The sequence below is a fragment of the Osmerus eperlanus genome, chromosome 10 (assembly GCF_963692335.1).
Source record: "Osmerus eperlanus chromosome 10, fOsmEpe2.1, whole genome shotgun sequence".
Lineage (NCBI taxonomy): Eukaryota > Metazoa > Chordata > Actinopteri > Osmeriformes > Osmeridae > Osmerus > Osmerus eperlanus.
In genome coordinates, this window is record NC_085027.1 from 18,371,487 (window position 1) to 18,395,572 (window position 24,086).

A 24,086-nucleotide genomic window follows, 5' to 3' on the forward strand; every position below is an offset into this window, starting at 1 on the left:
CTTCAAGGTCAGAGCAGGGCAAAAAAAATGAATTTTCTATGCATCTGTAATCTGAAGCCTATATTTATATATATATATATATATATATATATATATAAAAGTGTATTTGTATACATTTTTGTGATTACATATTCTAATATGTTTAGTATAGTTTTATCTAAAATGTGTAACTTTTTATGCAATTTTTATGAAATTTCACCGAGGATTATCCTCTCCTGACGAGCCTCCACTGGTGTGGACAGAGTTCATGAATGTGGAACATGATTAAGAAAAAGGACAAAGTGCCATACATCTTTGCTGGTAACTTTATTTTTATATATTTTGTAGAACAAGGGAACTGATTACAAAAAATGCACAACCAGCATTTAAAGGCAAACAAATGTCCATAAGTGGTCTACATGCTACACTTTTAACTAATGCATCATGCTTGCTTGGAAAAAGGTATACACACATTTAATAAAAAACAACGTATAATATACTTCACCATTAACCATTTTATCATCTGTTGCGACCATGCACACAATTTAAACTATACATATAAACTAATAAAAGAAAAATAAGACTTGTAGGTGCTTGATCTGTAAAGCAGTTTTTTTCCCTCTAAAAAATTCAACAGAGCGTACCTATGAACATTTATGATATTCTAAAGGACATACAAGGAAACAAAAGTGTATGAATGTATTCTGTTAATTTATGAACAAACAAACCAATCAGTGCTGAAATGAGTCCATCCAATGCCTCGATCAAAAATAGTTACAATGAAATATGTCTCATGAAAATAAATATCACACATCTGGTAGAAATAAATAATGATGATTGAAACACTTCTCTGTGGTTTATGCAAAACAGATGAGTAGGTCATTTTGTCACTGCATGGTATGAGGATGGTCATGTATATAAAGCACTAGTGCGGCTTTGAGTGTCTCTCGCGGCTGTTACCTTGAGGTAGATAACACATTTACAAAGGTCTACATTGAATGGTTGCTGCTGGCATTATGTGTCAAAATTAATTGGTATTTAAGGAAGCCTTTTATTGGGTGGTGGGTATATAAATTAATTAATTACATGATAATAAAAATGAAATAGAAATAATTCTTAAATCTAAATAAATTCAAACCCCCTTGCCTGCATCCCTCCCGTAAAGGCCATCGGTCTAATAGCACCCTACAGTGATGACGTCAATGACCATGTTTCCCACTCTCCTGGAGAAAACAATCCCCCTCTACCTGTCTCTCTGCTAGCCAAGTCTAGCCTAGAATCCCATATCCAAGCCCACCAATTCTTCCATTCATTCACCTCCCTCTGTTTTCCTCTCTTCTTAAGTCTACAGTATTCATTGTGCAAAGGTTATGCCAGTTTAGCAATGAGGGTGTGGACAAACTCGTAGGCATAGTGATAAACCATTACAATTCAAACATTTTAAATAATAATAATAAAAAGATTCTTAAAAGTAGCCAAACATAAAAAGGTATGACATGTTTCAAGTCAGATAACAAATATTTAAACAAAATAAAAGCAAAAGGACTGTCTTAGATCTTGCACTGCGAGGGCTTTGTTTAATTCAGATGCTTGAAGATGCTGCTGTAGGTTTTGTGAGGGGCAATCTGTGGGGAGCACTTGACAGAAGAGGGGGCGAGGGATGCTTGCATCGATTTCAGAGGCAAGTCGCCCGGGCTGTCGAAGCATGGCAGGGCCAGAGAGTTAAGCTGCATATTGAACATGATCTCTCCATTCCTCGCCAGGAGTCCAGCATCTGCATCCCTCTCCCTGTCCCCTGGTTCTGGGGTCTCTGTGGTCTCTCCCACTCCTTCCTCCTTTCGGCTGAATAGATGGTCCAAGTAGCTGGTGTAAGTGCTCTCCATTTGGTGCTGCTCCTCTTTACGAACATCGCAGCACACCTCATCTATCAAACCACTCTCCTCTGCTTTCTCTCCCCCACAAAAGCTCTCCCAGGGATGAGCTGGACTCCCACTAGCTCCGCTGCCCCCACCTCCTCCCTCAAGTTGGGCAAGATTTACCAGGCACTTTTCCTCCTTTTCCTGGCTGATGGACTTGGACATTGAGCCTGGACGCAGAGCTTCCAGCTGGGAAACGGATGAGTTGAGCTCATTCAGGAGGCCAACCTCATTCAGGACACCCACATCAGTTAAATGCACCACCTCCTGGAAGGGCTCTGACTGCAAGCTTAGTTTGATGGTGCCGGCAATGAAGGAGTCAAAGTCAAAACCTTGGTTTTGCTGGCTTTGGGCCTGGGTCTGGTTCTTCTCTTGTTCCTTATCCTTCTCCACAGGGCTCTGTGTCTTCTCAGCCTGGAGGGCTATCTGAGCCTTAACCAATCCATTCTTCTCACACTTGCTCTTGGCCTTCCTGTCGGCCTTCTCCTTGCTCTGCTGTTCCTTCCAGTTGGATAGGTCAATGATGAGCTTGGGTTCGTAGTAGTGGTTGACCTCACTGTCCCTCCAGATGAGGTTGTCCAAGTAGGAGGGAGACACAGCCTTGAAGTTGCAGGTATGGCTACACTCTAGGTCACAATACTTATTCTCATGGTGCTCCTCCTGCCACGAGTGCTCCGGGGGGAACATGGAGGAGTAGTCAAAGGATGGCTCATCCAGGAATTTCTCCCGATCTCCATCTGCATATTTACGAGGGTCAACCTGGAAAATAATATGAAGGACATTAGAGTTCTTTGTATAAAGTTTGTGTAAAGGAAAATAGTATAATCAGGGATGCACATGTAAATGATGAAAAAATAAAGAGCTACCCAAAGTCCAAAAAAAAAAAAAAAAAACCTAGACTAGACTAGGGTTGTCACGATACTAGAATTTAAAACTAGATACCGATACCCAGTAAAAAAACTCATTACCATTTTCAATACCACGGGGGAAAAATGACAAAATGTAAGAGGCCTAATTCTCCTCTTTTATAGACATTACAATAATTTATTTTAAGCACAGAGAGCATCTAGCACATTATTTTTGGGAAACAATATAAACATTGTGAATGTGTGCTTGACAGATTTAATCTCAATTGTGGCATCCATCTTAAGCCATGACAACTTCCAATTGCACATGCAACCTGCATCCAACTGTTGCACAATTATAAAAGATTCAAGACTAACTTTATTGTCCCACAAAGTGCAAAAATTGCCTTGGGCAAAAAGGCAGCCGTAAAACACAAAAAAGTAAACGTTATATAAGATGTTGTTGTAATGCTACATGTACACTTCTTGCAAAACACTGGTATTGATGAGCAGTGTTGTGCTAACTTTGCCTTTAGACTAGTGTGAAAAGCCTAGAAGTCAGTAGAGGGTATGAAGTTTCTAAAACTAAAATCATATTTTCTCGCCACACAGTCGACTAATGGGATCCATTGAGTGTTTTACTTGAATCTGAAATAAGAGATGGGGATGTTCATGAATAATCATTAATCGATTAATTTCCATTTAACCAGTTAAAAATGTATTAACTAATAAGGTTTGCCGTCTCCATTGTTAGTATAGTAATGGCGCCCCAGTGTTTCCGCTATATTCATCATTACCGCTGCTGCTTCAGAACTTCAAAGTCATGACAACCAAAACAACAGCGAGAGTACAGCAAAGCACTTTCTGTTCGGCTCAGTCAGGTAGTGACAAACAGGGCAGAGGATAGTATAGGATATTAGCTAACTTCAGCTAGCTACAGTAGCACTACTACTTGTAGCTATCGAATTCCGGCTGCTCGTTTAGACTGTTTGTGGTTTGTGAATCAATGTTTCTCATAATAAATGTGCCTCTATTATTGTGTAAATACAACTTAAACAGAGCGCTCAAAAGTGGGAGCCACAGCATAACGGTGTATATATGTGATTCGAAAAATATATAGACTGGCTAGATGTAAATGGACTGCATTTATATAGCGCGTTTTTATACCTTAGCGGCACCCAAAGCGCTTTACAATTTTGCCTCTCGTTCACCCATTCATACTCAGACTCACCGACGGCGGCGAGCTGACATGCAAGGTGCCGCTCTGCCCATCGGGAGCAACTTGGGGTTCAGAGTCTTGCTCAAGGATACTTCGGCACATGGCCTGGGAGGAGTCAGGGATCGAACCGCCAACCTTGCGATTAACAGACGACCCTCTCTACCCCCTGAGCCACAGCCGCCCTCTGTAGCATGACTTAACCCTTGTGTTATCTTCGGGTCATTCTGACCCATCAGTCATTGTGACCCACCGTCATATTGCGACAACTTTACCGCATACAAAAACAAAGTGAATCATTTTCTTTTAACCGTTGGGCTGTCTCAGACCCCCCACATTGCGAAGGTTAAAAGAAAATTATTTGTATTTGTTTTTGTATTGGGTAAAATTGGGTAAACACAACGATGGTTCGTTATGAACCTTTGGGTCATGTGACCCGAAGGCACCACAAGGGTTAACTAAACAATAGTTCTGTCCATTTTTTTTTCTCCAGTATTTTACTAGTGAAAGATTACATGTGACACCACCAGTCACTCAAGGTAACCAGTCATGTGTCAGCTGGGCTAGCTAGCAGTACTGGCAACAAAGTTACGTAATGTGATGAGACAATACAAATAAACAAAAAAACTGTGGTGGAAAGAGTACTAAAAATGGGTAGGCTTCTTAAGTAAGTTACATTGCTCAGATAACTCAATTACAAGTAAATGTACAGGTGTTAAAAAAGTACAAAATACTCTTCTCACACTACTCAGAGTACTAGTTACTTTTTAGCTGGTGATAAAGAATTTTCTAAAAACCTTTTAATATATTTGGAGATCCATAGAGAAAGTAACTTTCAACAAACATTTTTTTACCTTATTGATTAATGGTAAAGTGTTTTTTGAGATTAGAGGTTGAATTCTTGTAAGCCGAAATCACCGCAGACGGCAAACAAAGTTTGCATTGCATTAGTATGCTGTCACCATTGCTCCCTCTGTAGCCTACTTGAACAACTACTCCAGATGCAGATGGTATTTGTAATTTTCAATGAGTTCATGGTGGCTGTCAATCTCCATGTGGTTGGTTTGCTTCTCCAAACCTTGAGTTCTGTCCATAAATTAACTGCGATTATTACGATAAACTGTCTTATTTTTTTCTGGTCCAAATATCAGGGGCCGGTTGCACAAAACACTGGTGTTGAGTAATAGAAGCTTGAACACAAGGAAATTGAAAGTTTCTATTTCAGCCTAGATTTTGGTGGTAGGTAATAGCTGGAAGACAAAATTGGACCACAGCATGAAGCCTTACCCAATTTAAGTCAAAATTTAAATATAATACAACAATATATTCATATTTGACACATTTTTATAAGAGTACATCCAGGCGTTTTCTAAAAGGGCCTTTTGGAGACTCCAAAAGGACCCTTGGTAACCAAGGTCAAATATCTAGGATATACAGTCAGGTCCATAAATATTTGGACATTGACACAATTTTCATCATTTTGGCTCTGTATACCACCACAATGGATTTGATACAATCAAGATGTGCTTTAAGTGCAGACTTTCAGCTTTAATTTCAGGGTATTTACATCCAAATCAGGTGAACGGTGTAGGAATTACAACACATTTTATATGTGGCCCCCCCCTTTTTAAGGGACCAAAAGTAATTGGACAATTGGCTGCTCAGCTGTTCCATGGCCAGGTGTATGTTATTCCCTCATAAAGGGAGTTCGTTATTTCATTGACAAGGAGCAGATAAAAGGTCTAGAGTTCATTTCAAGTATGGTATTTGTGTTTGGAAACTGTTGCTGTCAACTCTCAATATGAAGACCAAAGAGCTGTCACCATCAGTGAAGCAAGCCATCGTTAGGCTGAAAAATCAAAACAAACCTATCAGAGAGATAGCAAAAACATTAGGTGTGGCCAAATCAACTGTTTGGTACATTCTTTAAAAGAAAGAACGCACTGGTGAGCTCAGCAACACCAAAAGACCCGGAAGACCACGGAAAACAACTGTGGTGGATGACAGAAGAATTCTTTCCCTGGTGAAGAAAAACCCCTTCACAACAGTTGGCCAGATCAAGAACACTCTCCAGGAGGTAGGCGTATCTGTGTCAAAGTCAACAATTAAGAGAAGACTTCACCAGAGTAAATACAGAGGGTTCACCACAAGATGTAAACCATTGGTGAGTCTCAAAAACAGGAAGACCAGACTAGAGTTTGCCAAAAAACATCTAAAAGAGCCTGTACAGTTCTGGAACAACATCCTATGGACAGATGAGACCAAGATCAACTTGTACCAGAATGATGGGAAGAGAAGAGTATGGAGAAGGGAAGGAACTGCTCATGATCCAAAGCATACCACCTCATCAGTGAAGCATGGTGGAGGTAGTGTTATGGCGTGGGCATGTATGGCTGCCAATGGAACTGGTTCCCTTGTATTTATCGATGATGTGACTGCTGATAAAAGCAGTAGGATGAATTCTGAAGTGTTTCGGGCAATAGTATCTGCTCAGATTCAGCCAAATGCTTCAGAACTCATAGGACGGCGCTTCACAGTGCAGATGGACAATGACCCGAAGCATACTGCGAAAGCAACCAAAGAGTTTTTTAAGGCAAAGAAGTGGAATGTTCTGCAATGGCTAAGTCAATCACCTGACCTAAATCCAATTGAGCATGCATTTCACTTGCTAAAGACAAAACTGAAGGGAAAATGCCCCAAGAACAAGCAGGAACTGAAGACAGTTGCAGTAGAGGCCTGGCAGAGCATCACCAGGGACGAAACCCAGTGTCTGGTGATGTCTATGGGTTCCAGACTTCAGGCTGTCATTGACTGCAAAGGATTTGCAACCAAGTATTAAAAGTGACAATTAGATTTATGATTATGTTAGTTTGTCCAATTATTTTTGGTCCCTTAAAAAGGGGGGGGCCACATATAAAATGTGTTGTAATTCCTACACCGTTCACCTGATTTGGATGTAAATACCCTGAAATTAAAGCTGAAAGTCTGCACTTAAAGCACATCTTGATTGTTTCATTTCAAATCCATTGTGGTGGTATACAGAGCCGAAATGATGAAAATTGTGTCAATGTCCAAATACTTATGGACCTAACTGTAAGGTATTATTTTTCATAATTGTTATCTCTAATAAAAGGTGGTACTTAGAACTATCATATATTATAATTAAATCCCCCATTAGTATTGCTGAAACACAACTGAAGCATGAACACATTGGAGTGCTTTATCTGATTCAGCAGGATTGACGCACAAAGAGCACCGCTTCTGTTATCCATTTTGCACCTGGACTTTTATTTTGAAGGCTCCACAGATACCCATCATGTTGGCTATTTGCAGAATTTCCTTAACTACAAGGCTAACAAGCTCATTTGAGAGCCAGTCGAAGCCAGTTTGAGAAATTAGCTTAGAACGAGTGTGTGTGTGTGTGGGGGGGGCAGGACGCACAGACCTAGTTGGCTTTAGAAGGCTATCACTAGGGCATGGAAGCTTCTGTTGGGTCAAACAAGGTGTCAATCGAAAAGGTCAGAGTGTAGCGGCCATCATCACGTTTTCTGTTCGTAAATATTCAAAGTTAACCTTTTCATGTTCCTGTTAAATTTGCCTGAAAACGCCTAAACAGCATACCCAAAGTAAATTGGAAGCTGTTCTTGAACCATTTGGAGTACATGCATGTAAATGATCTCTTTTGAAAGCTGACACTCTGAAGTTATGTCCCCTGTTGTCAGGACCCCTGTCAGTCCTTCTAGTGTTGAGTAATAGAAGCTTGAACACAAGGAAAGTGAAAATTTCTATTTCCGCCTAGATTTTGTTTTGAAAACAGAGGCCTGAAGAGGCCTAGAGGTGGTAGGTATTATCTGGAAGACTAAATTGGACCACAGGTTGAAGCCTTACCCAATTCAAATCAAAAGTCAAACATAATACCACAATATATTCATATTTGACACATGTTTTTATAAGAGTACATCCAGGAATTTTCTAAAAGGGTCTTTTGGAGACTCCAAAATGACCCTTTGTAACCAAGGTCAAGGTCAAATAAAAAGGTATTATTTTTCATAATTGTTATCTCTGGCCCATCTCTGGTACTTAGAAATATCATATATAATAGCTAAATCCCTAATTAGTAATACTGAAACACAAAAACTGAAGCATGAACACATTGGAGTGCTTTATCTGATTCCAAGGATTGGCGCACAAAGAACACTGATTCTGTCAACCATATTGCGCAATCGACTGTTATTTTGAAGGCTCCACAGACGCATACAAATGAGGTATTGGCATTTTCAGCTAGCTGTCAGCTACAAGGCTAACGAGCTAATTTCAGAGCCAGTCGAAGCCAGTTCGAGAAATTTGTTTAGAACGAGTGTGGGGGGGGGGGGGCGGGGGGGGGCAGGACGCACAGACCTAGTTGGCTTTAGAGGGCTGTCAACGGGGCATGGAAGCTCCTATTGGGTCGAACAAGGTGTCAATCAAAAGGGGAGGGTTCAACGGACATTTTGAGACCTTCATTTTGTAAATACTCCGTTGATAAATCGGAGAAAATAACACTTTTATGTGAACAAGTTGTTTCTTCCTTCGGCTAACTTGCATAATGAAACAAAGGATAATGGCTATTCATGAACGTAAAACATTGTATTTGGACGAATTACTTTACATGGTTAGATACTTTGAACCCTTGGGACTTACGCAGATCAAGTTTTGATGGCATGATTTGCACACCTGGACCTATTTGAACAACTTAGGGTGAGTACAACTTTTTTCTTTGGCATTGTTGAAGGAATGTTCACCGGAAAAAGACGTTGACTTTGCTTGCTATTGCGACTTGATCTTGAATTGGTTTATTTCAATGGAAGCACAAGAATCGTAGCTTTCCAACGATGTATAACATGTGTAGCGTCTAAAAAATATATTTTTTAGAATTTAGTGCGTCGTAACTGAGGAAGGGGGAGGCAGCATTTTTGTCTCGCGGGCGAAACAGGAGCGTAAACAGGTTAAACTCCTTCCATGAGCGATAGTGCGTGAGTGACTGGCGAAGGCAGAATGAAGCAACAAGATCGTGGCTATGTGTGGAGGTAATACATTGTTTTGGACAAACTACTTGACATGGTTAGATAGTTTGGACCTTTGGGAATGTAACCAGTCCATTTTTGTTGGGATGTTTTGCATAACTGGACATCTGTGAGCCGTATTAGGTAAGTAAATAGTTTTTTCTCACGCTTTTCAACAAAGGTAGTATATCACAAAGACGTTGAGTGTACTTGCTGTTGCGACTCGAACTTGAAATGGTGTACATCAATGGAAGCACAAGAATCGTAGGTTTCCAATGATGTATGGTATGTGTAGCAGTCAAAAAAATATACATGTTAGAAGTTAGTGTGCAGTAACTGGGGGAGGAGGGGGCAGCATTTCCGTCCCGCGGGCGGGCCTGGACCGTAAACAGAAATAATTTTAATGTAACTTCTAGAAGTATTATTATTTTCTTTTTTGTAAGAGTTGCCACGTTTGCCCACACACCACATTGCAACACTACCTGGGCAAGCTCTGATCAATTCTGACTGGCTGCAGTTTGCAAGAGTAGTTATTTTGAAGTTGATACAACGCGCTTAACACAAACTCCCCCCTCAAAACACATTTAAAAGGGAGACTGAAGTTTAGAACTTGATAAAGGTAACGTCACCACAATCCAATACAATTTTAAGACCAGTCAAAATCATATTAAGACATTTTAAGGCCTACAATTCTGATTATTTGGTGATGCTCCTGATGTGAATACAGAACACAATTGGGTGGTGGTAGGCGTTGTCTGGTGGCTTTATGATTGAGATAGTCTTGCTGGACCTATGCTGACACAGCAGCAAATGTTAGGAAGTTTTGTTAATTTTGGAAGCTATTTTAAATTTGAAGGCAAAAAACAAACAAATAAAGCATAAAGAAAACTAATAAGAAACCAATTACTATTTTCGTCTAAAGACTAAATCTAATATCTAATAGTGGCAAAAATTTACAAAACTTCCTAACGTTTGCTGCTGTCTCAGCAATGGTCCAGCAAGACTAGCTAGTTTCTAAAGTAAACAACCACATAACCAGTGATGTGAGGTCTTCACAGTAGAGAATAGATATTTTTGCCAATGCAGTTCACTCATATGAGCATGACAGAAAAACTCTGTAGGAATTGTCTGTCACTTGCGCCACCACAAATATATAACATTCAAACCTGGACAAATCACAGAAGTTACCAAATTGATATGAAAAAAGTAACATTTGATGAAAAGCAAGTTGTTTGAATCCTGGTATATTACATTAGGTTCCAAAGAAATTCAAACTTAATATTTGAATGAATGTGTGTGTTTGTACATGTCACACACCTGGACCTCCTCTTCATCTGTGACGTCTGAGAGTGCCCGTGGGTCAACCTGGACGTCTTCTGGATCATGAAAGCTGTGAAGGTGCCAATCAACATCAGACAGTTGGCTGTCATGATACCTGCAAAGGAGTGAGGGATGGTTCAACTGGCAGCAAAAGACAATATGAAAACAGTGAATATAGCTCAAATGTTTTGTCTCTCTCATACCTGTCCCAGGTGTGGCTGTGGCTCTGATCCATTAGCAAAATGTCGTCCACCTCATCCTCAATGTGGAAAGGATGCAGAGACACAGGCTCGTCCAGGGGGAAAGAGTAGTCAGCCATGTAGGGGTGGGCAAGGGCCTCCTCTGCTGTCAAACGGTCCATGGGGTTAAAAGTCAGGATCTTCTCCAGGAAGTCTAGGGCTTGGAAAAGAAAGAGGAGAGATCATTTCTGTGAGGATGGGACATGTGCCTGTAGTTGTTTGGGCAAGGTGTGCATTTTTCTGGATGGGCACAGGTGTAAGTGTTTCCAAATAATAGTATTCAATTTAATAATTGTCTGATACCTGCTATGAAAAGCAGTCTGGTCTACATTTCAGATTTGTTTTGATTAAAGTATACCGTAGCCTAATTTACATATGAAAATGTTATAATCCAAATGTCTAAATTAAATAAGCAAGCTAACTGATGAGAATATAAAAGTGGTATAATTTAAGTCACTGAGGACAACAAGCAGCAAATATAATTCAGTATTAGTCAAGCTAATAAAGTGAGCATATTAATGTTGTCTTATGCAATGCAACACTGGCAATTTAGCTAGGCTAAAGTGCAAGAGTGCTGTCAACTGTAAAACTGTTACATTTAGAATCCCCTTCCTCAAGGCAAGACTAGCATAATTAAAATGTTCAAACAGTGAAATGTTTTAATATCATCATCTGTGTACTCACCCTGGGAGCTGGCACCAGGTAGTATCTTGGCCAGTGGAGTGTGTGGCTGCGTCATGTCACTGCGGATAAAGACGGGGATGACGCTGTGCAGTTCCTGTCTGTCCTCCTCCCTCAGTACAGGGATAGATTCTAAGATCAGCTGCATCTGTTCCAACTCATGGGCGCCTGGAGGAAGTCAGAACATTCAGTCATTACATTAACCGTTTCCAACAAACATCCTAATAAAAGAACAGGAGCTGGAATAAAAATGAGACTCTGAACCTAACATTTATTGTTGATGATACCCAACGGTGTTGGGGAAAGAGCATGTTTAAGAACACTAAACAGTAAGCTGATATTTGCATTGCCTGTTTTTCAAAACACCCTCCAGATAAAGTCTGCTGACTTATCACCACTCATTTTGCGGGTGTACACAACAATGACAGTGTGCCTGTGTCTTCTAAATGAACTGGGACATGGGCATGGGAAAAATACCAAAGTATTAACACTGCAAGAGGCCTTGTGCCACACACTTTATCAACTGTCATCCGCTTCATGTACTACCAGTTTGGTGTGGGTGGGTGTATATTGCCATGTGTAGAAATAAGTGACACTGACCTGCAAAGAGAGTTTTTCCAGTAAGCATCTCAGCAAAGATGCATCCAGCAGCCCACATGTCAATGGCTTTGGTATAGTTATTAGGAGACAGCAGCAGACGAGGAGACCTGTACCACTTTGTTACCAGACCCTCTGAGAGATGTCCCTATGGAGTGAGAGCGAAGAGAGGTGGTGGTCAATTGGTGCCCAGAGAATGAAACTAGAATTAAATGGTGCTTCACTAGATGAAACTTGGATGAATCATCCCAAACTGGGACTGATAAGACTGAATCATTTTTTTCCAATTGCTAAATACATATTTTGTAGTGCCTTCAGTGTGAAATTATTTTCTTGTAGATGGTGTCATCAGAAGATTGCCATACCACCAACTGTAAGACCACAGTAATCAGCCTAGTTACAGTTTGGTGTCTTCCTGTCTTTAACAACTTAACCTTTTCAAAATCCTGTTAAATTTGCCTGAAAACGCCTAAACAGCATACCCAAAGTAAATTGAAAGCTGTTCTTGAACCATTTGGAGTACATGCATGTAAATGGTCTCTTTTGAAAGCTGACACTCTGAAGTTTTTTCCCCTGTTGTCAGGGCCCCTGTCAGTCCTACTGGTGTTGATTAATAGAGGCTTGAACACAAGGAAATTGAAAGTTTCTAAGTCCGCCTAGATTTTGTTTTGAAAACAGAGGCCTGAAGAGGCCTAGAATTGGTAGGTATTAGCTGGAAGGCAACATTGGACCACAGCTTGAAGCCTTACCCAATTCAACTCAAAAGTCGAATATAATACCACAATATATTCATATTTGACACATGTTTTTATAAGAGTACATCCAGGTGTTTTCTAAAAGGGCCTTTTGGAGACTCCAAAATGACCCTTTGTAACCAAGGTCAAAAATACCTAAAAAGGTATTATTTTTCATAATTGTTATCTCTAATGAAAGGTGGTACTTAGAACTATCATATATAATAGCTAAATCCCTAATTAGTATTACTGAAACACAAAAACTGAAGCATGAACACATTGGAGTGCTTTATCTGATTCCCAGGATTGGCGCACAAAGAACTCTGATTCTGTCAACCATATTGCGCAATCGACTTTTATTTTGAAGGTTCCACAGACACATACAAATGAGGTATTGGCATTTTCAGCAAGCTGTCAGCTACAAGGCTAACGAGCTAATTTCAGAGCCAGTCGAAGCCAGTTCGAGAAATTAGTTTAGAACGAGTGGGGGGGGGGGGGGGGGGGCGGGGCAGGACGCACAGACCTAGTTGGCTTTAGAGGGCTGTCAACGGGGCATGGAAGCTCCTATTGGGTCAAACAAGGTGTCAATCAAAAGGGGAGGGTTCAATGGACATTTTGATGCCTTCATATCGTAAATACTCCATTGCTAACCGGAGAAAAGAACACTTATGTGAACAAGTTGTTTCTTCCGTCGGCTAACTTGCATAATGAAACAAAGGACAATGGCTATTCATGAAGGTAAAACATTGTATTTGGACGAATTACTTTACATGGTTAGATACTTTGAACCCTTGGGAATGTACGCAGATCAAGTTTTGATGTGTTGTTTGCATACCTGGACGACACAGAACCTTTGAGGGTAAGTAGAGACGTTTGGCTTTGTAAACAACACCAAAGTGGTGACTGGACAAAGACGTTGACTAAACTTGTTGTTGTGACTCGATCTTGAAATGGTTTACATATCTACAAGCACAAGAATCGTAGCTTTCCAATGATGTATAACATGTGTAGTAGTATAAAAAATATATTTATTAACATTTAGTGCGTATTAACAGGGGGAGTAGGGGGCAGTGTTTCGGTCCCGCGGGCGGGCCCGGACAAAAAACAGGTTAACTGTTGACAAAAACGCTGACAACCGCCAAAGCCTGCATTTCATCCTTATAATGGCCTTGTTCTTGTCCTACAAAGACTGACAAAACTCAGAAAGAGAAGAAAAAAAGCAGATGCAGAGAGCAGGACATCCATTCTTTTTTCTTGTTGCAATGCTATGACAGGCAACCACCACGCGCAGCCGTCCGAAATCATTTTAAAGTGTGGTTTTTCCTGTAGAACCCGTTGATTGACTGCTGTGGGTAAGTAGGTATGAGTACAACTCTACTGCGGCAGTACTATCAATTAAGGATGCACCGAATCCAGATTTTTGGGGTTCGGCCGAATACCGAATCCATTGGTTAAGATTCTGCCGAATCCGAAACCGAATACCGAATCTTACTCCCATCCTCAGTCCATTAACACAAGTAAACACATTAATGAAGTAAACAACGTCCACAGCAGTGTTTTTTACTGTAAAAAAACAAACAAGAATAGGCAACAGTATGCCAGGAAGACAAGTGGGAAAAACTATTTTGACAATTACCATATGCCTATGTTTACCCTATCTCAAGATCCAATCAATATCCAAAATATTAGCCTTTTAGATTTATTGAATTTCTTTCGGATGTTTGATACGCAAATGTTTTAACAGCGGAGACGTTGTGTATTGTTTAGGGTCCTTGCCACCACAAGTCAAATCGGCATTGCAAATTGAACATGTAGCTTGACTTGCATCGCCTTCTTTTGACTGAAAGTACCGCCAAACAACACTTTTTCTGCTCACGAGTTCCATTTTCGCTTTCTCTCAGCCTACTGCATTGAACGGTCCACCTACGTAAACACCTTCCCGTAATCAACGGCAGTGTCATTATGTCGACCAGCGTAGCGCGCATAGTGCAAGTACGACGGCGTATTAGGGCCAGTAGGAAAAAAAATTGGAGCCGGAGGAGGGGGGGTAATATTTGCGTAAATTCGTAATTTGCGAGAAAAAAGTCGGCGATTCTCTGAGTTTATAAAGTCACAAATTTGCGAGAAAAGTCTGAATTAGCCTATAGCCTACTTTTCAATAGGATTCAGCAATAAGGAAATAGGCTACTCCTGATTTTTGCCCAGAATCACCAGATGTGAAAAGACATTGCCGTGATTTGGGCCTATTCAGAAGGAAACATCATAGGCTACTTATTTGGATGAGGTGAAGGTGATAGCTTTGTGCATCAGGAACTACAATGCAATGGACAGATGCAAGGATATCGCTGGTTACATCCCATTAACTCTGTTAATGGGAGTCTGTCCGTGGGAGTCAGATGGCTGAGCGGTGAGGGAGTCGGGCTAGTAATCTGAAGGTTGCCAGTTCGATTCCCGGCCGTGCCAAAATGACGTTGTGTCCTTGGGCAAGGCACTTCACCCTACTTGCCTCAGGGGGAATGTCCCTGTACTTACTGTAAGTCGCTCTGGATAAGAGCGTCTGCTAAATGACTAAATGTAATGTAAATGTAATGTTACATCCACGGGCAATTCAAATTCGATTTGTGGTTCAACATCAGGACACAATACGACAGATCCTCAAAATAGTCGATCCTCAAGGTGTATCAGTTTAGAAAAGAGCAGCGTCTTGGCTGTGTCCTGTTGAACCACAAACCAATTGAAAAGTATAATTTGATCAGGTCATCCATTACTGCAGGCTTTATACATGGCAAGCGACGGCGTCTGTGCTGTGATGAGGTTGACCATGCAAAGTGAAGGAATGATGTTCCTTGAGAAAAAAACAAATCCATATTTTCGACTTAATCATGTTGGAGAATCTCCAAGTTTTTTTCAATTTTTGCAAAAGTACTAGTTTTTTTCTTGCAAATTTGTGCCTTTATACACTCGGAGAATCTCCAACTTTTTTCTCGCAAATTTACTAGTTTCTTTTCTCGCATATCTGTGACTTTATAAACTCTGAGAATCTCCGACTTTTTTCACGCAAATGTACTAGTTTTTTTTCTCGCAACTCTGACTTTAAAAACTCTGAGAATCTACGACTTTTTCTCGCAAATTTACAACTTTAATCCCGGAATATTACCCCCCCGGCTCCGTTTTTTTTTTTCTACACTGGCCCTAATACGCCGTCGTATGCAAGCGTAGGGTTCAGGTTGGGTGGAAAAAAAATTCTACGGTTCGGCTGAAACCGAACCACGTCAAAAAGCCCAATATTCTGCCGAATCCGAAACCGAATCCTGGTATGTATGTAATGTAATGAGTGTTACGTAGGCTATATCACTGTCGATTGTGATTTTATGAAGGTTATCGTCTCGCAATGATATGCTTAATTCCTGTCAGAACGTTAGCTCTAGCTCGTCTTTTATACATTTACACATTCAGCCGACAACCAACAATGGTGTTGAGAAGACAGGACCAGATGAGAGGAGGATGTAGGGAAGAAGAGTAAAAGATAGGACAAGAAGAAGAAACCTTGGCCACAATATCTGGACTTTATATAACAACGCTGGGACCCCCAGACCTCTCTGAACATTAGGTCCCCTCCAATGTTGACTCCTTGGCAACGGCCTGGTCATATTGCCACTCTGAACAAGCGCAAATTCACAATAGCTACAACCACTGGGAAATATCTATGGAACAACCAACCAACCGGCAGCTAATAATGGGTACATTAACCAACTAGCCAATGCATGGTTAACAGACATTATCCAGCATAGTCCAATTTAGGCCACACTTATGAAAATGCATGTGAGCTAATGATGGCCTTTGGTCACACTGTTCATCCTTATGGCATGTTAAACTTATGCTCTGCAAATGCCCTTGTCCCATACCAGCGTCAAATACACGAGGGCAAAGGGCAAAACTGCCCCTAAGAAATATAATTTTGCCCCTGATTGATATCAAGAAGGACAAAAAATGCCCCCATAATTTCCTCTATAATAATAATCATTTAATGAACTTGTCAAAAACATCGTAGCCTATATGATCCAGTCCAGTTGCCATAGAATGTTTTTGTTTTTCGCCTTTACGATGTTGCGTGTGCGTAAAAAAACGAACGTTCTAAAAAAATAAATTAAAAGAAACAAAAAAAATTGAGCGCTTCTTAATCAGACCTGTGACTGCGAGTGTGAGGAGAAATGAGGATCAGCAAACGGTGTCCGTCACCATCTCGGGTTATAAAGATGAAATTAACTCAGTGACCATCGAAAAATGGAAGTTAGATTGGCTTGGGGTGGAGGAGAAAAATACCAGATTTTTTTGCAAAGCATGTCGAACTTGTGGACAACGAGTTGCCAAAGTTGTTGTCAATCCAGCACAGATAAATTATTCTGCTTTCATCATGGGGAGCGAAAACATTAAAGGGGCGATTGATTGCAAAACCGATTTTACCTTGTCATAGTTGAAAAATGACAGTTTGGTGTGTAAAATAGACATACAGTGAAACCTCTTTCCTATCAAAATTTCACTTTTTGAAACTGCAACCTGCAAACGCTAGCTTTTGAAACAGTGCAAGTTGTGACGTCACAACTTGCAGCATCAACTTTGTCATGGCCCAAAATTTACATTTACCCGCCCTCTGGTTTTCTGGTCCAGGAACATAAACTGAGGTTGCGTAGATCTCCGACACTTTTTTAGCTAGCTGCGCACTGCTCTGTACTTCCACAGGAATTACAAATAAGAATAAGTCCCATCCCAAATGATGCCACCTCTTATCACAGCAGAGACTGGAAGAGAGATGGTGGCTAAAAAGATAGCAGAAGCACAATTTAAGGTCAAAACAAACCGAGAGGCAGTTAGAACCGAAACTGTACTGTACTGTAGCTAGTGGTACATGCCAGTGGAGCGAGTAGTACGTGACAGTGGCTAGTGGTACGTGCCAGTGCCTCTACTGGCACCTAGTGGTACGTGCCTGTGGAGCTAGTGGTACGTGACAGTAGCTAGTGGTACATGCCAGTGCCTTCGCTGGTACATGACAGTAGCTAGTGGTACGTGACAGCGCCTCTACTGGCACCTAGTGGTACGTGCCAGTGGAGCTAGTGGTACGTGACAGTAGCTAGTGGTACATGCCAGTGCCTCCGCTGGTACATGACAGTTACTGTTCTGTTGATAGTGGTACGCAAGTGTCTTGTGGCATTGGGTGTCTTGCAGCTTTTGTTTACTGTCATGTAGCCTAACTGCCCCGCGGCCATTTTAGAATATAATTTTTTAGTATTGTTTCAAGTATGTGTGGCGGCCTGCGGAAACCCGTGGATGTCGCAGCCGCTCATTGTTGGCTATAAGCCATAAAAGATCGAAAATCGTTCTGTCAAAAGAGATTTTTGATGTTTTGTATAGTTAACACCCTAAACTTCATTGTAATGTACAAAAAGTATATGATTACTTATGAAAAACTATTAATTTCAACGGTTTTTGGACATGTCAGCTAGCAAGATTTTCAAGCCATGTCAAATCAAATGCTTAGTTTGTCTGCTCTTTTGAGTGCTGCAGCAGCCCATAACAACTGATCAATGAAATAACTTGCTGAGAAGTTATTAATGTAGCTTATACTTAAACTGACATTTACATTCACAACGTCATTACGAACAAAAGGATTTTCTCCCATATCACTTTTTGACACAGGTCGACTTTAAAATGATGTAACTTCAGTTGTGATAAAGATATCTGAGTGATTTAAACAGATTTGTATCCAGGAGAGTTTGTAGTTTCCAATATTTAGAATACCCAGAAAGTACATTTGCAATCATAGGGTGTCATTTATTGACAAGGTTCTTCATATGAAAATAATGAACTATTATTAACAACTATATTTACTCAGAGTATCGAAATGCAAATGTAGGCTACCTATATTGACTTCAGTTATTACAATTAATGATATACGCCACTAGGAGGCGCTGATAACACAACAATGTGCATTAGAGACGAGAGTCTACAACGGTGGCTCATGTGCCACTGTCACGTGCCAGTGGAGGCACTGGCATGTACCACTAGCTACTGTCACGTACCACTCGCTCCACTGTCACGTACCACTCGCTACAGTACAGTACAGTTTTGGTTCTAACCGCTACTGAACAAATCTCAGTGCCTTGCCCAAGGACACAACGTCAATTGACACGGCCGGGAATCGTGCAACCTTCAGATTACTAGCCCGACTCCCTCACCGCTCAGCCATCTGGCTCCCTCCCTCCATCTTGGATTGTTCGGTTCTTCGAAGCTCATCCTGGACTTGCTGTCATAGCAACAGGTCCGTAAGCTTAAACCTGCTCGGGAGTAGGTTTATTTTATGTAAACACGATTAGATTGAGGCTTTACAAGCAGAGGTGATACAGGAAGTCTGTCACAGACATGTCTTGTCCGTTTTTACTACAGGAACCTGTTGCAGAAGGTGCAAGAATAATTAGCAGAATTTAACATGAAACCGAATTAATTGCTCATTGCGTGATAGATAGGCTCCTTAAGCACAGCGCGATACAGTATGCTAGCTTTTTGAGAGGATAGCCTATCGTTTTTTTGTGAGGGTGTATTTACATAATACATTTGTTGAAACCACATCAAAAAAAAACATAGGCCTAGCTTACTGTAATAAGCGATCAAACGCGTGGTCACTCCTCTACATTTAATTTGGTCTGCTACTTTTTTCAAGCCCTCTTTCTTGGATTTTGCAGACTTTGAGGTGTTCCCTGGCGTTCTGATAAAATCTTCAAATTCGGAGTAACCTTCGAGAAAGCTGTTGCTCTGTTGCGGAAAAAACAGGGCGCTCATTTTGGCCACGGTGAGCAGCCATAGACTTATGTGAGCAGCCAATAGCAGCGTTGCTGATCAAGATTTATACTATCGATACATACCCCCTTTTAGACCAACGTATAACTCAATCCAGCTATACTAATCATAAACAACAAGTGTGTTCGAAGAATCGAATTAGCCAGATCATGATAAGCAAGATGATGTCATCTTGGATGTGTCATTTGATCTCGGATGTAATAAGCGACGTACGGAGAACGGGCCCCTGGTAGGCAGGCAGGCTAATCCACAACTTGTGGATTCCATACTTTGTGGATCCTTGGTGTTTCGCTGCCGCAGCCGCAAAGCATTGATTGGAGGGTCACAGACCATATACAGCGCAGATGAAATGATCATATGTTCTACCAGGGCTCGACATTAACTTTTTGAGGCACTTGTCCTTTGGACAAGTACATTAACGTTTCACTTGTCCATGCACAAATGTCACTTGTCCGGGTAAAGATTTGTCATTTTATTTAAAAAAAACATTATGTTACGTTTCTAGCTAGCTAGCTAGCTAGCGTTGGCAGCTTTGTACCTAGCAAGCATTAGCAGCATTTGTATCGGTTAAAAGTACATAGTTAAATATCAGCTCATATTCAACTGTAAAGTAGGCTATACACCTTTTAATACAGGGCTGCCAAAGCTCACGCATTGGCCGTGAGACACGCAATTCAACCAGTTCACACGCTCTCACGCCAAACCTTGTACTTCTCACGCTAAGAAGGCAACACCAACCAAGTAGTCCTGCTAACGTTGTAAACTGTAATGGACGAGGCACAGGCACAAGGAGTGAAGCAACATAGACGCGCGAACACCCGTGAAAGCTCGTCTCGGGGCTATTTATCTTATTTTAGATACAGTATAAATTTAGCTAACGTCACTGTGTCCAATCCCGACAAGTTTTTAGCTAACATTCTGATAAAATGCCACTTCAAATATTGATAAAAATTATCGTATCACGTTTTCAGCTGATTTACTGATTTCACGTTAAGCTTTAACTTCTTATCTTTCGAGCTAAATATTGTTAAAAAATTTAGTTAGCTTAGCCTTTACTAGAGCCGGTAAAAAGACGCTGACGCCGGTAAATTAGCCGTGCGCTACCCTTGTCCAAACCAAACGCACTTCTATCCTCGTAGTAAACACTCGCCGCTGCCGTTTTTACGGGGATATTAACTTGATCCAGGGTCACCAAACTGACCATCAATGCTGTCAACATATCCGGGGACGTAGTTATGTCCTCCACAATAAGATATCACGCTTCAACATCTCCAAAGTAGTGTTAAGCTAGCGTTGAAATACACTCATATGCTAACCCATATAGTAGCAGTACGATGACAACACACACTTGTCAGAGTAAAGATCGTCGCCCGAGTGTCGCCGAGTGGTCTTTCGGCCAAAGTAACTTTCCTATATTATTTAGACATGTAAACGTCCATACATGTTCATGAAATTTGACACGTAGATTGTTTGGTATGCCTAAAATAATACTACTTGCACTTTGCTGGCGATTGCAAAAGAAAATGCTGGCAACAAGACCGGAAACTGAGTGTCCAAACCCCGTTCAGGTTTGGACAATAGGAGTTTACGGCGGTCGGGATTGGACACAGTGACGTTAGCTTGCAAAAACTGTGGATAGCCTACCGAAGTAGAGTCACAGTATTTCAAAGCCCTGATAGTATAACTGAGACGACACAGTAAATAATTCCTCTTTCAAGTAATAAGCCCCCGTTCAAGTGTTGAGCATGAAATTAGATGCATGGTCTGTAGAGATATTGGGACGAAGCCACTTTTGTGTTTTGCTAATGCAGAATTCGGTCAAATAAAATCGGTAAAATAGACATAATGAGTGGAACATAACGTGAAGTAACATGGCATTTTATTTTGTTTGAGTTTTAACTTGTCCAGTGGGGCAAGTCAATTTCTCTTCCACTTGCCCTACAAAAAAATCCACTTGTCCCGGACAAGCAGACAAGCCTTAATGTCGAGCCCTGTGTTCAACAATATGAAATTGGCTTTGGTGTTTTAAAATGACACAAAATTGATTTCGGATTCTTCCAAGGCAGAGTACAAGGCGCAGGAAACTTACAGGTGCGTAAACGCGCATAAACGCTTTTTAGAGGTGGATAAACGCAATTACCGCAATTTCGGGAGGTGCGTAAACGGCGTTTACCCGCCACTACATCCCTGCTCATAACCAACTGCTGAGAGCACAGCACGTAACATTAAACTAGTTGCTAGCCATCTGATTTTAGATGGCTAATTTACTAGACTGTTTAAAGTTTTGTGTCCGTTGCAAATAAAAAAAGAACACTGAGGTATGAGTGAATAAGTTAAATACCCCCAATATTATTTATCCTAACTTGACTTGTTTGTTTTCAGGTTTGTTGATGTTATATTTAACGAGCTGTGGGAGGGCTATGCTGCAGAAATGAAAGCTGCAGCACTTTGAAAGCATTTTTGTGCTTTCAAAGTGTTCTGTCAGACTCATCTACTGACGTGAGTGGCAGAGACCTGGAAGGGTTTTTTGTCAGGATCTTGAGCGGTGGACGTCCCAAAAACATCTTTATTGGTGTAGAAGAGCTCCAGCACGCCACAGCGCCTGGCCATTATGCTGCGATGAGGGCTGGCAAGCCTGGCTATTGAATCCGTTTGTGTTGCTGTGTTTTCACTTGTTAAGTAACGTTACAACAATAAACAAATGTTTCTACAGCATTGGATAAGGCTGGCATATCCCAGTGGAAGGAGAAGGTAGTGGGCTTAGGTACTGATTGAGCTGCTGTGATGGTGGGGAGGCTTGGGGGTGTTGCCACACTCCTTCTTGCCAAAGTTCACCACTTGATAAATATCCAGTGCCTGAGCCATGGCCTGGAGTTGGCTGCCATGGATGACATGTAAGACCAAGAAAGAACTAGAGAGGGTACAATTTCTGGGGAAATTGTAGGGTGTGCTTGCTTGCGTCGGTTGCACAGGGGTCCGTTTTTGAATGACAATTTTACAACTGATATTTCTGTATATTTTATATAAAAATGCATACTTATTATTTATAAAGATTACATTGATTTAAAAGCATTTTTTTGTGCTGCTCGTTTACAACTGAAATTACGAGTGAAGTGTAGAATTAAATATGATGTCTTCTCATTTCCCCTGCAAGAGGCAGCCTCATAGCTGAATCAAAACGAATAAATTTGGCAGACCGGTGTAAAAATGGACCTAATCTCTATGACTTAAACGTCCTTTTTAAGTTTTCCCTTCTCGTGATATTTTCAGGCATTTAGCCTACTCATATTGCATTCATTCATTAATAAAGAACCCCCTTTGAAGATTATTCTACGACGTTACCGGCAGTAGAAGATGGAATCGTGATTCAAACAGTACCATCTGCTAACTGAAAATATGCCCCCCAAAACGTAAATAAGCTTGACATTTATTTAGTGGAAAATCGTTCATTCATAAAAAGCTCACTGGTAGCAATCATTGTCAGTAACAACGCAAAATGCGATATAGCCCTGTGTGGAGAAGCTGCCCCGGCAAATTGTACTACTACGGTACAGTACTAGACTACTGCTGTGTTCGTCTTGGTAGCAATTGCGTTGGTTGAATTGGATTTAACGTTCCGTTGTACGGTTTAAGATGAAATTAATTATTTTCATGAACAGATTGACAACGTTTAGGCTGTGGCAATGAAGTTCAGGTTAGTAGTTAGATAGACTTTTGATTTAAGTAAGGGGAGTGCCGAACATGTTCTGTCGCCGTTTGACTTCCTAAACAGCTGTGTAGTGTAGATGTTTTTGTAGTGTGTCTCGCGTAAGCTACAGCGTTGCTGTGAGCTACACTGGTTTGAAACCACAGGTAATGGTAATTTCACCAACAAATCGTTTACTAATGTCAGAATAAATCCTACAACGAAAATGTTTATGTGAGGAATGTTTATTTTAACGATTGAAAACAGATAACGCTACATCATTGACCACTGTAGTATGTGTTGCCCGGGCAACACAGGCTAATGTCATGATGCTAATACTTCAGTGAAATAGTAGACTACTGTTTCCAAAAGTAGATGTACTTCCTTAATAATATCAGCTTATACTGTACATTACACATCACAATTGTGTGTCATATCACAAAGTAAAATGAGTAAATAGTTATCACCCTGGCCTCTTTGCTTGTGGCGTTTCTGCAGCTGCCTTGCAGTAAAGCTATAGTTAGCCTAGCTATCCCCCAAGTTAACAGATGCGAAACGAATGTTCTGCCAAAGGTAGTCACGCGTGTTTTCGTGACGTTAGTGACGTTAGTAACGTCAGTGACTGTGGCTAGCAAATTAGCCACCGTTAGCTTCACTTTTCGCCACAAAAACTTAACTTCAGCCTAAACCATGCAACGGGACGTAAATTCCAATAGAAGCAACTCAATCGTTACCAAGACGAAACTTTTGACACCTAGGTTGTCTACGTAGGCCAAATATTGACTGAGTTTTAGGGGGGCAAAAAGAAAAAATAATAATAATATATATGTGAGAGAACAAAGGTTGTGCCCTTGCCGAAGGCAAAGCACACCCAACTAGAGAGGGTACAATTTCTGTGTACAATTTCAGGAATGTTTATTTTAACGATTGAAAACAGATGCATCATAGACCACTGTAGTATGTGTTGCCCGGGCAACAGA

At 40.9% G+C, this 24,086-nt stretch overlaps 1 protein-coding gene across 3 annotated transcripts in view; it reads right to left on the reverse strand.

The window, feature by feature from the left end:
- Positions 1–289: 289 nt before the first annotated feature.
- Positions 290–24,086, reverse strand: part of mapk6 (mitogen-activated protein kinase 6) — a 56,909-nt gene continuing 33,112 nt past the window's right edge. For all 3 annotated transcript variants that reach the window (XM_062471908.1, XM_062471911.1, XM_062471910.1), the window contains exons 4-8: positions 11,839–11,983; positions 11,242–11,406; positions 10,522–10,717; positions 10,316–10,433; positions 290–2,654 (exon numbers count right to left, since the gene is read on the reverse strand). In XM_062471908.1, coding sequence (XP_062327892.1) covers positions 1,557–2,654; positions 10,316–10,433; positions 10,522–10,717; positions 11,242–11,406; positions 11,839–11,983 — 1,722 coding nt within the window. In that variant the 3' untranslated portion in view covers positions 290–1,556. The remainder of the gene's footprint in view (positions 2,655–10,315; positions 10,434–10,521; positions 10,718–11,241; positions 11,407–11,838; positions 11,984–24,086) is intronic.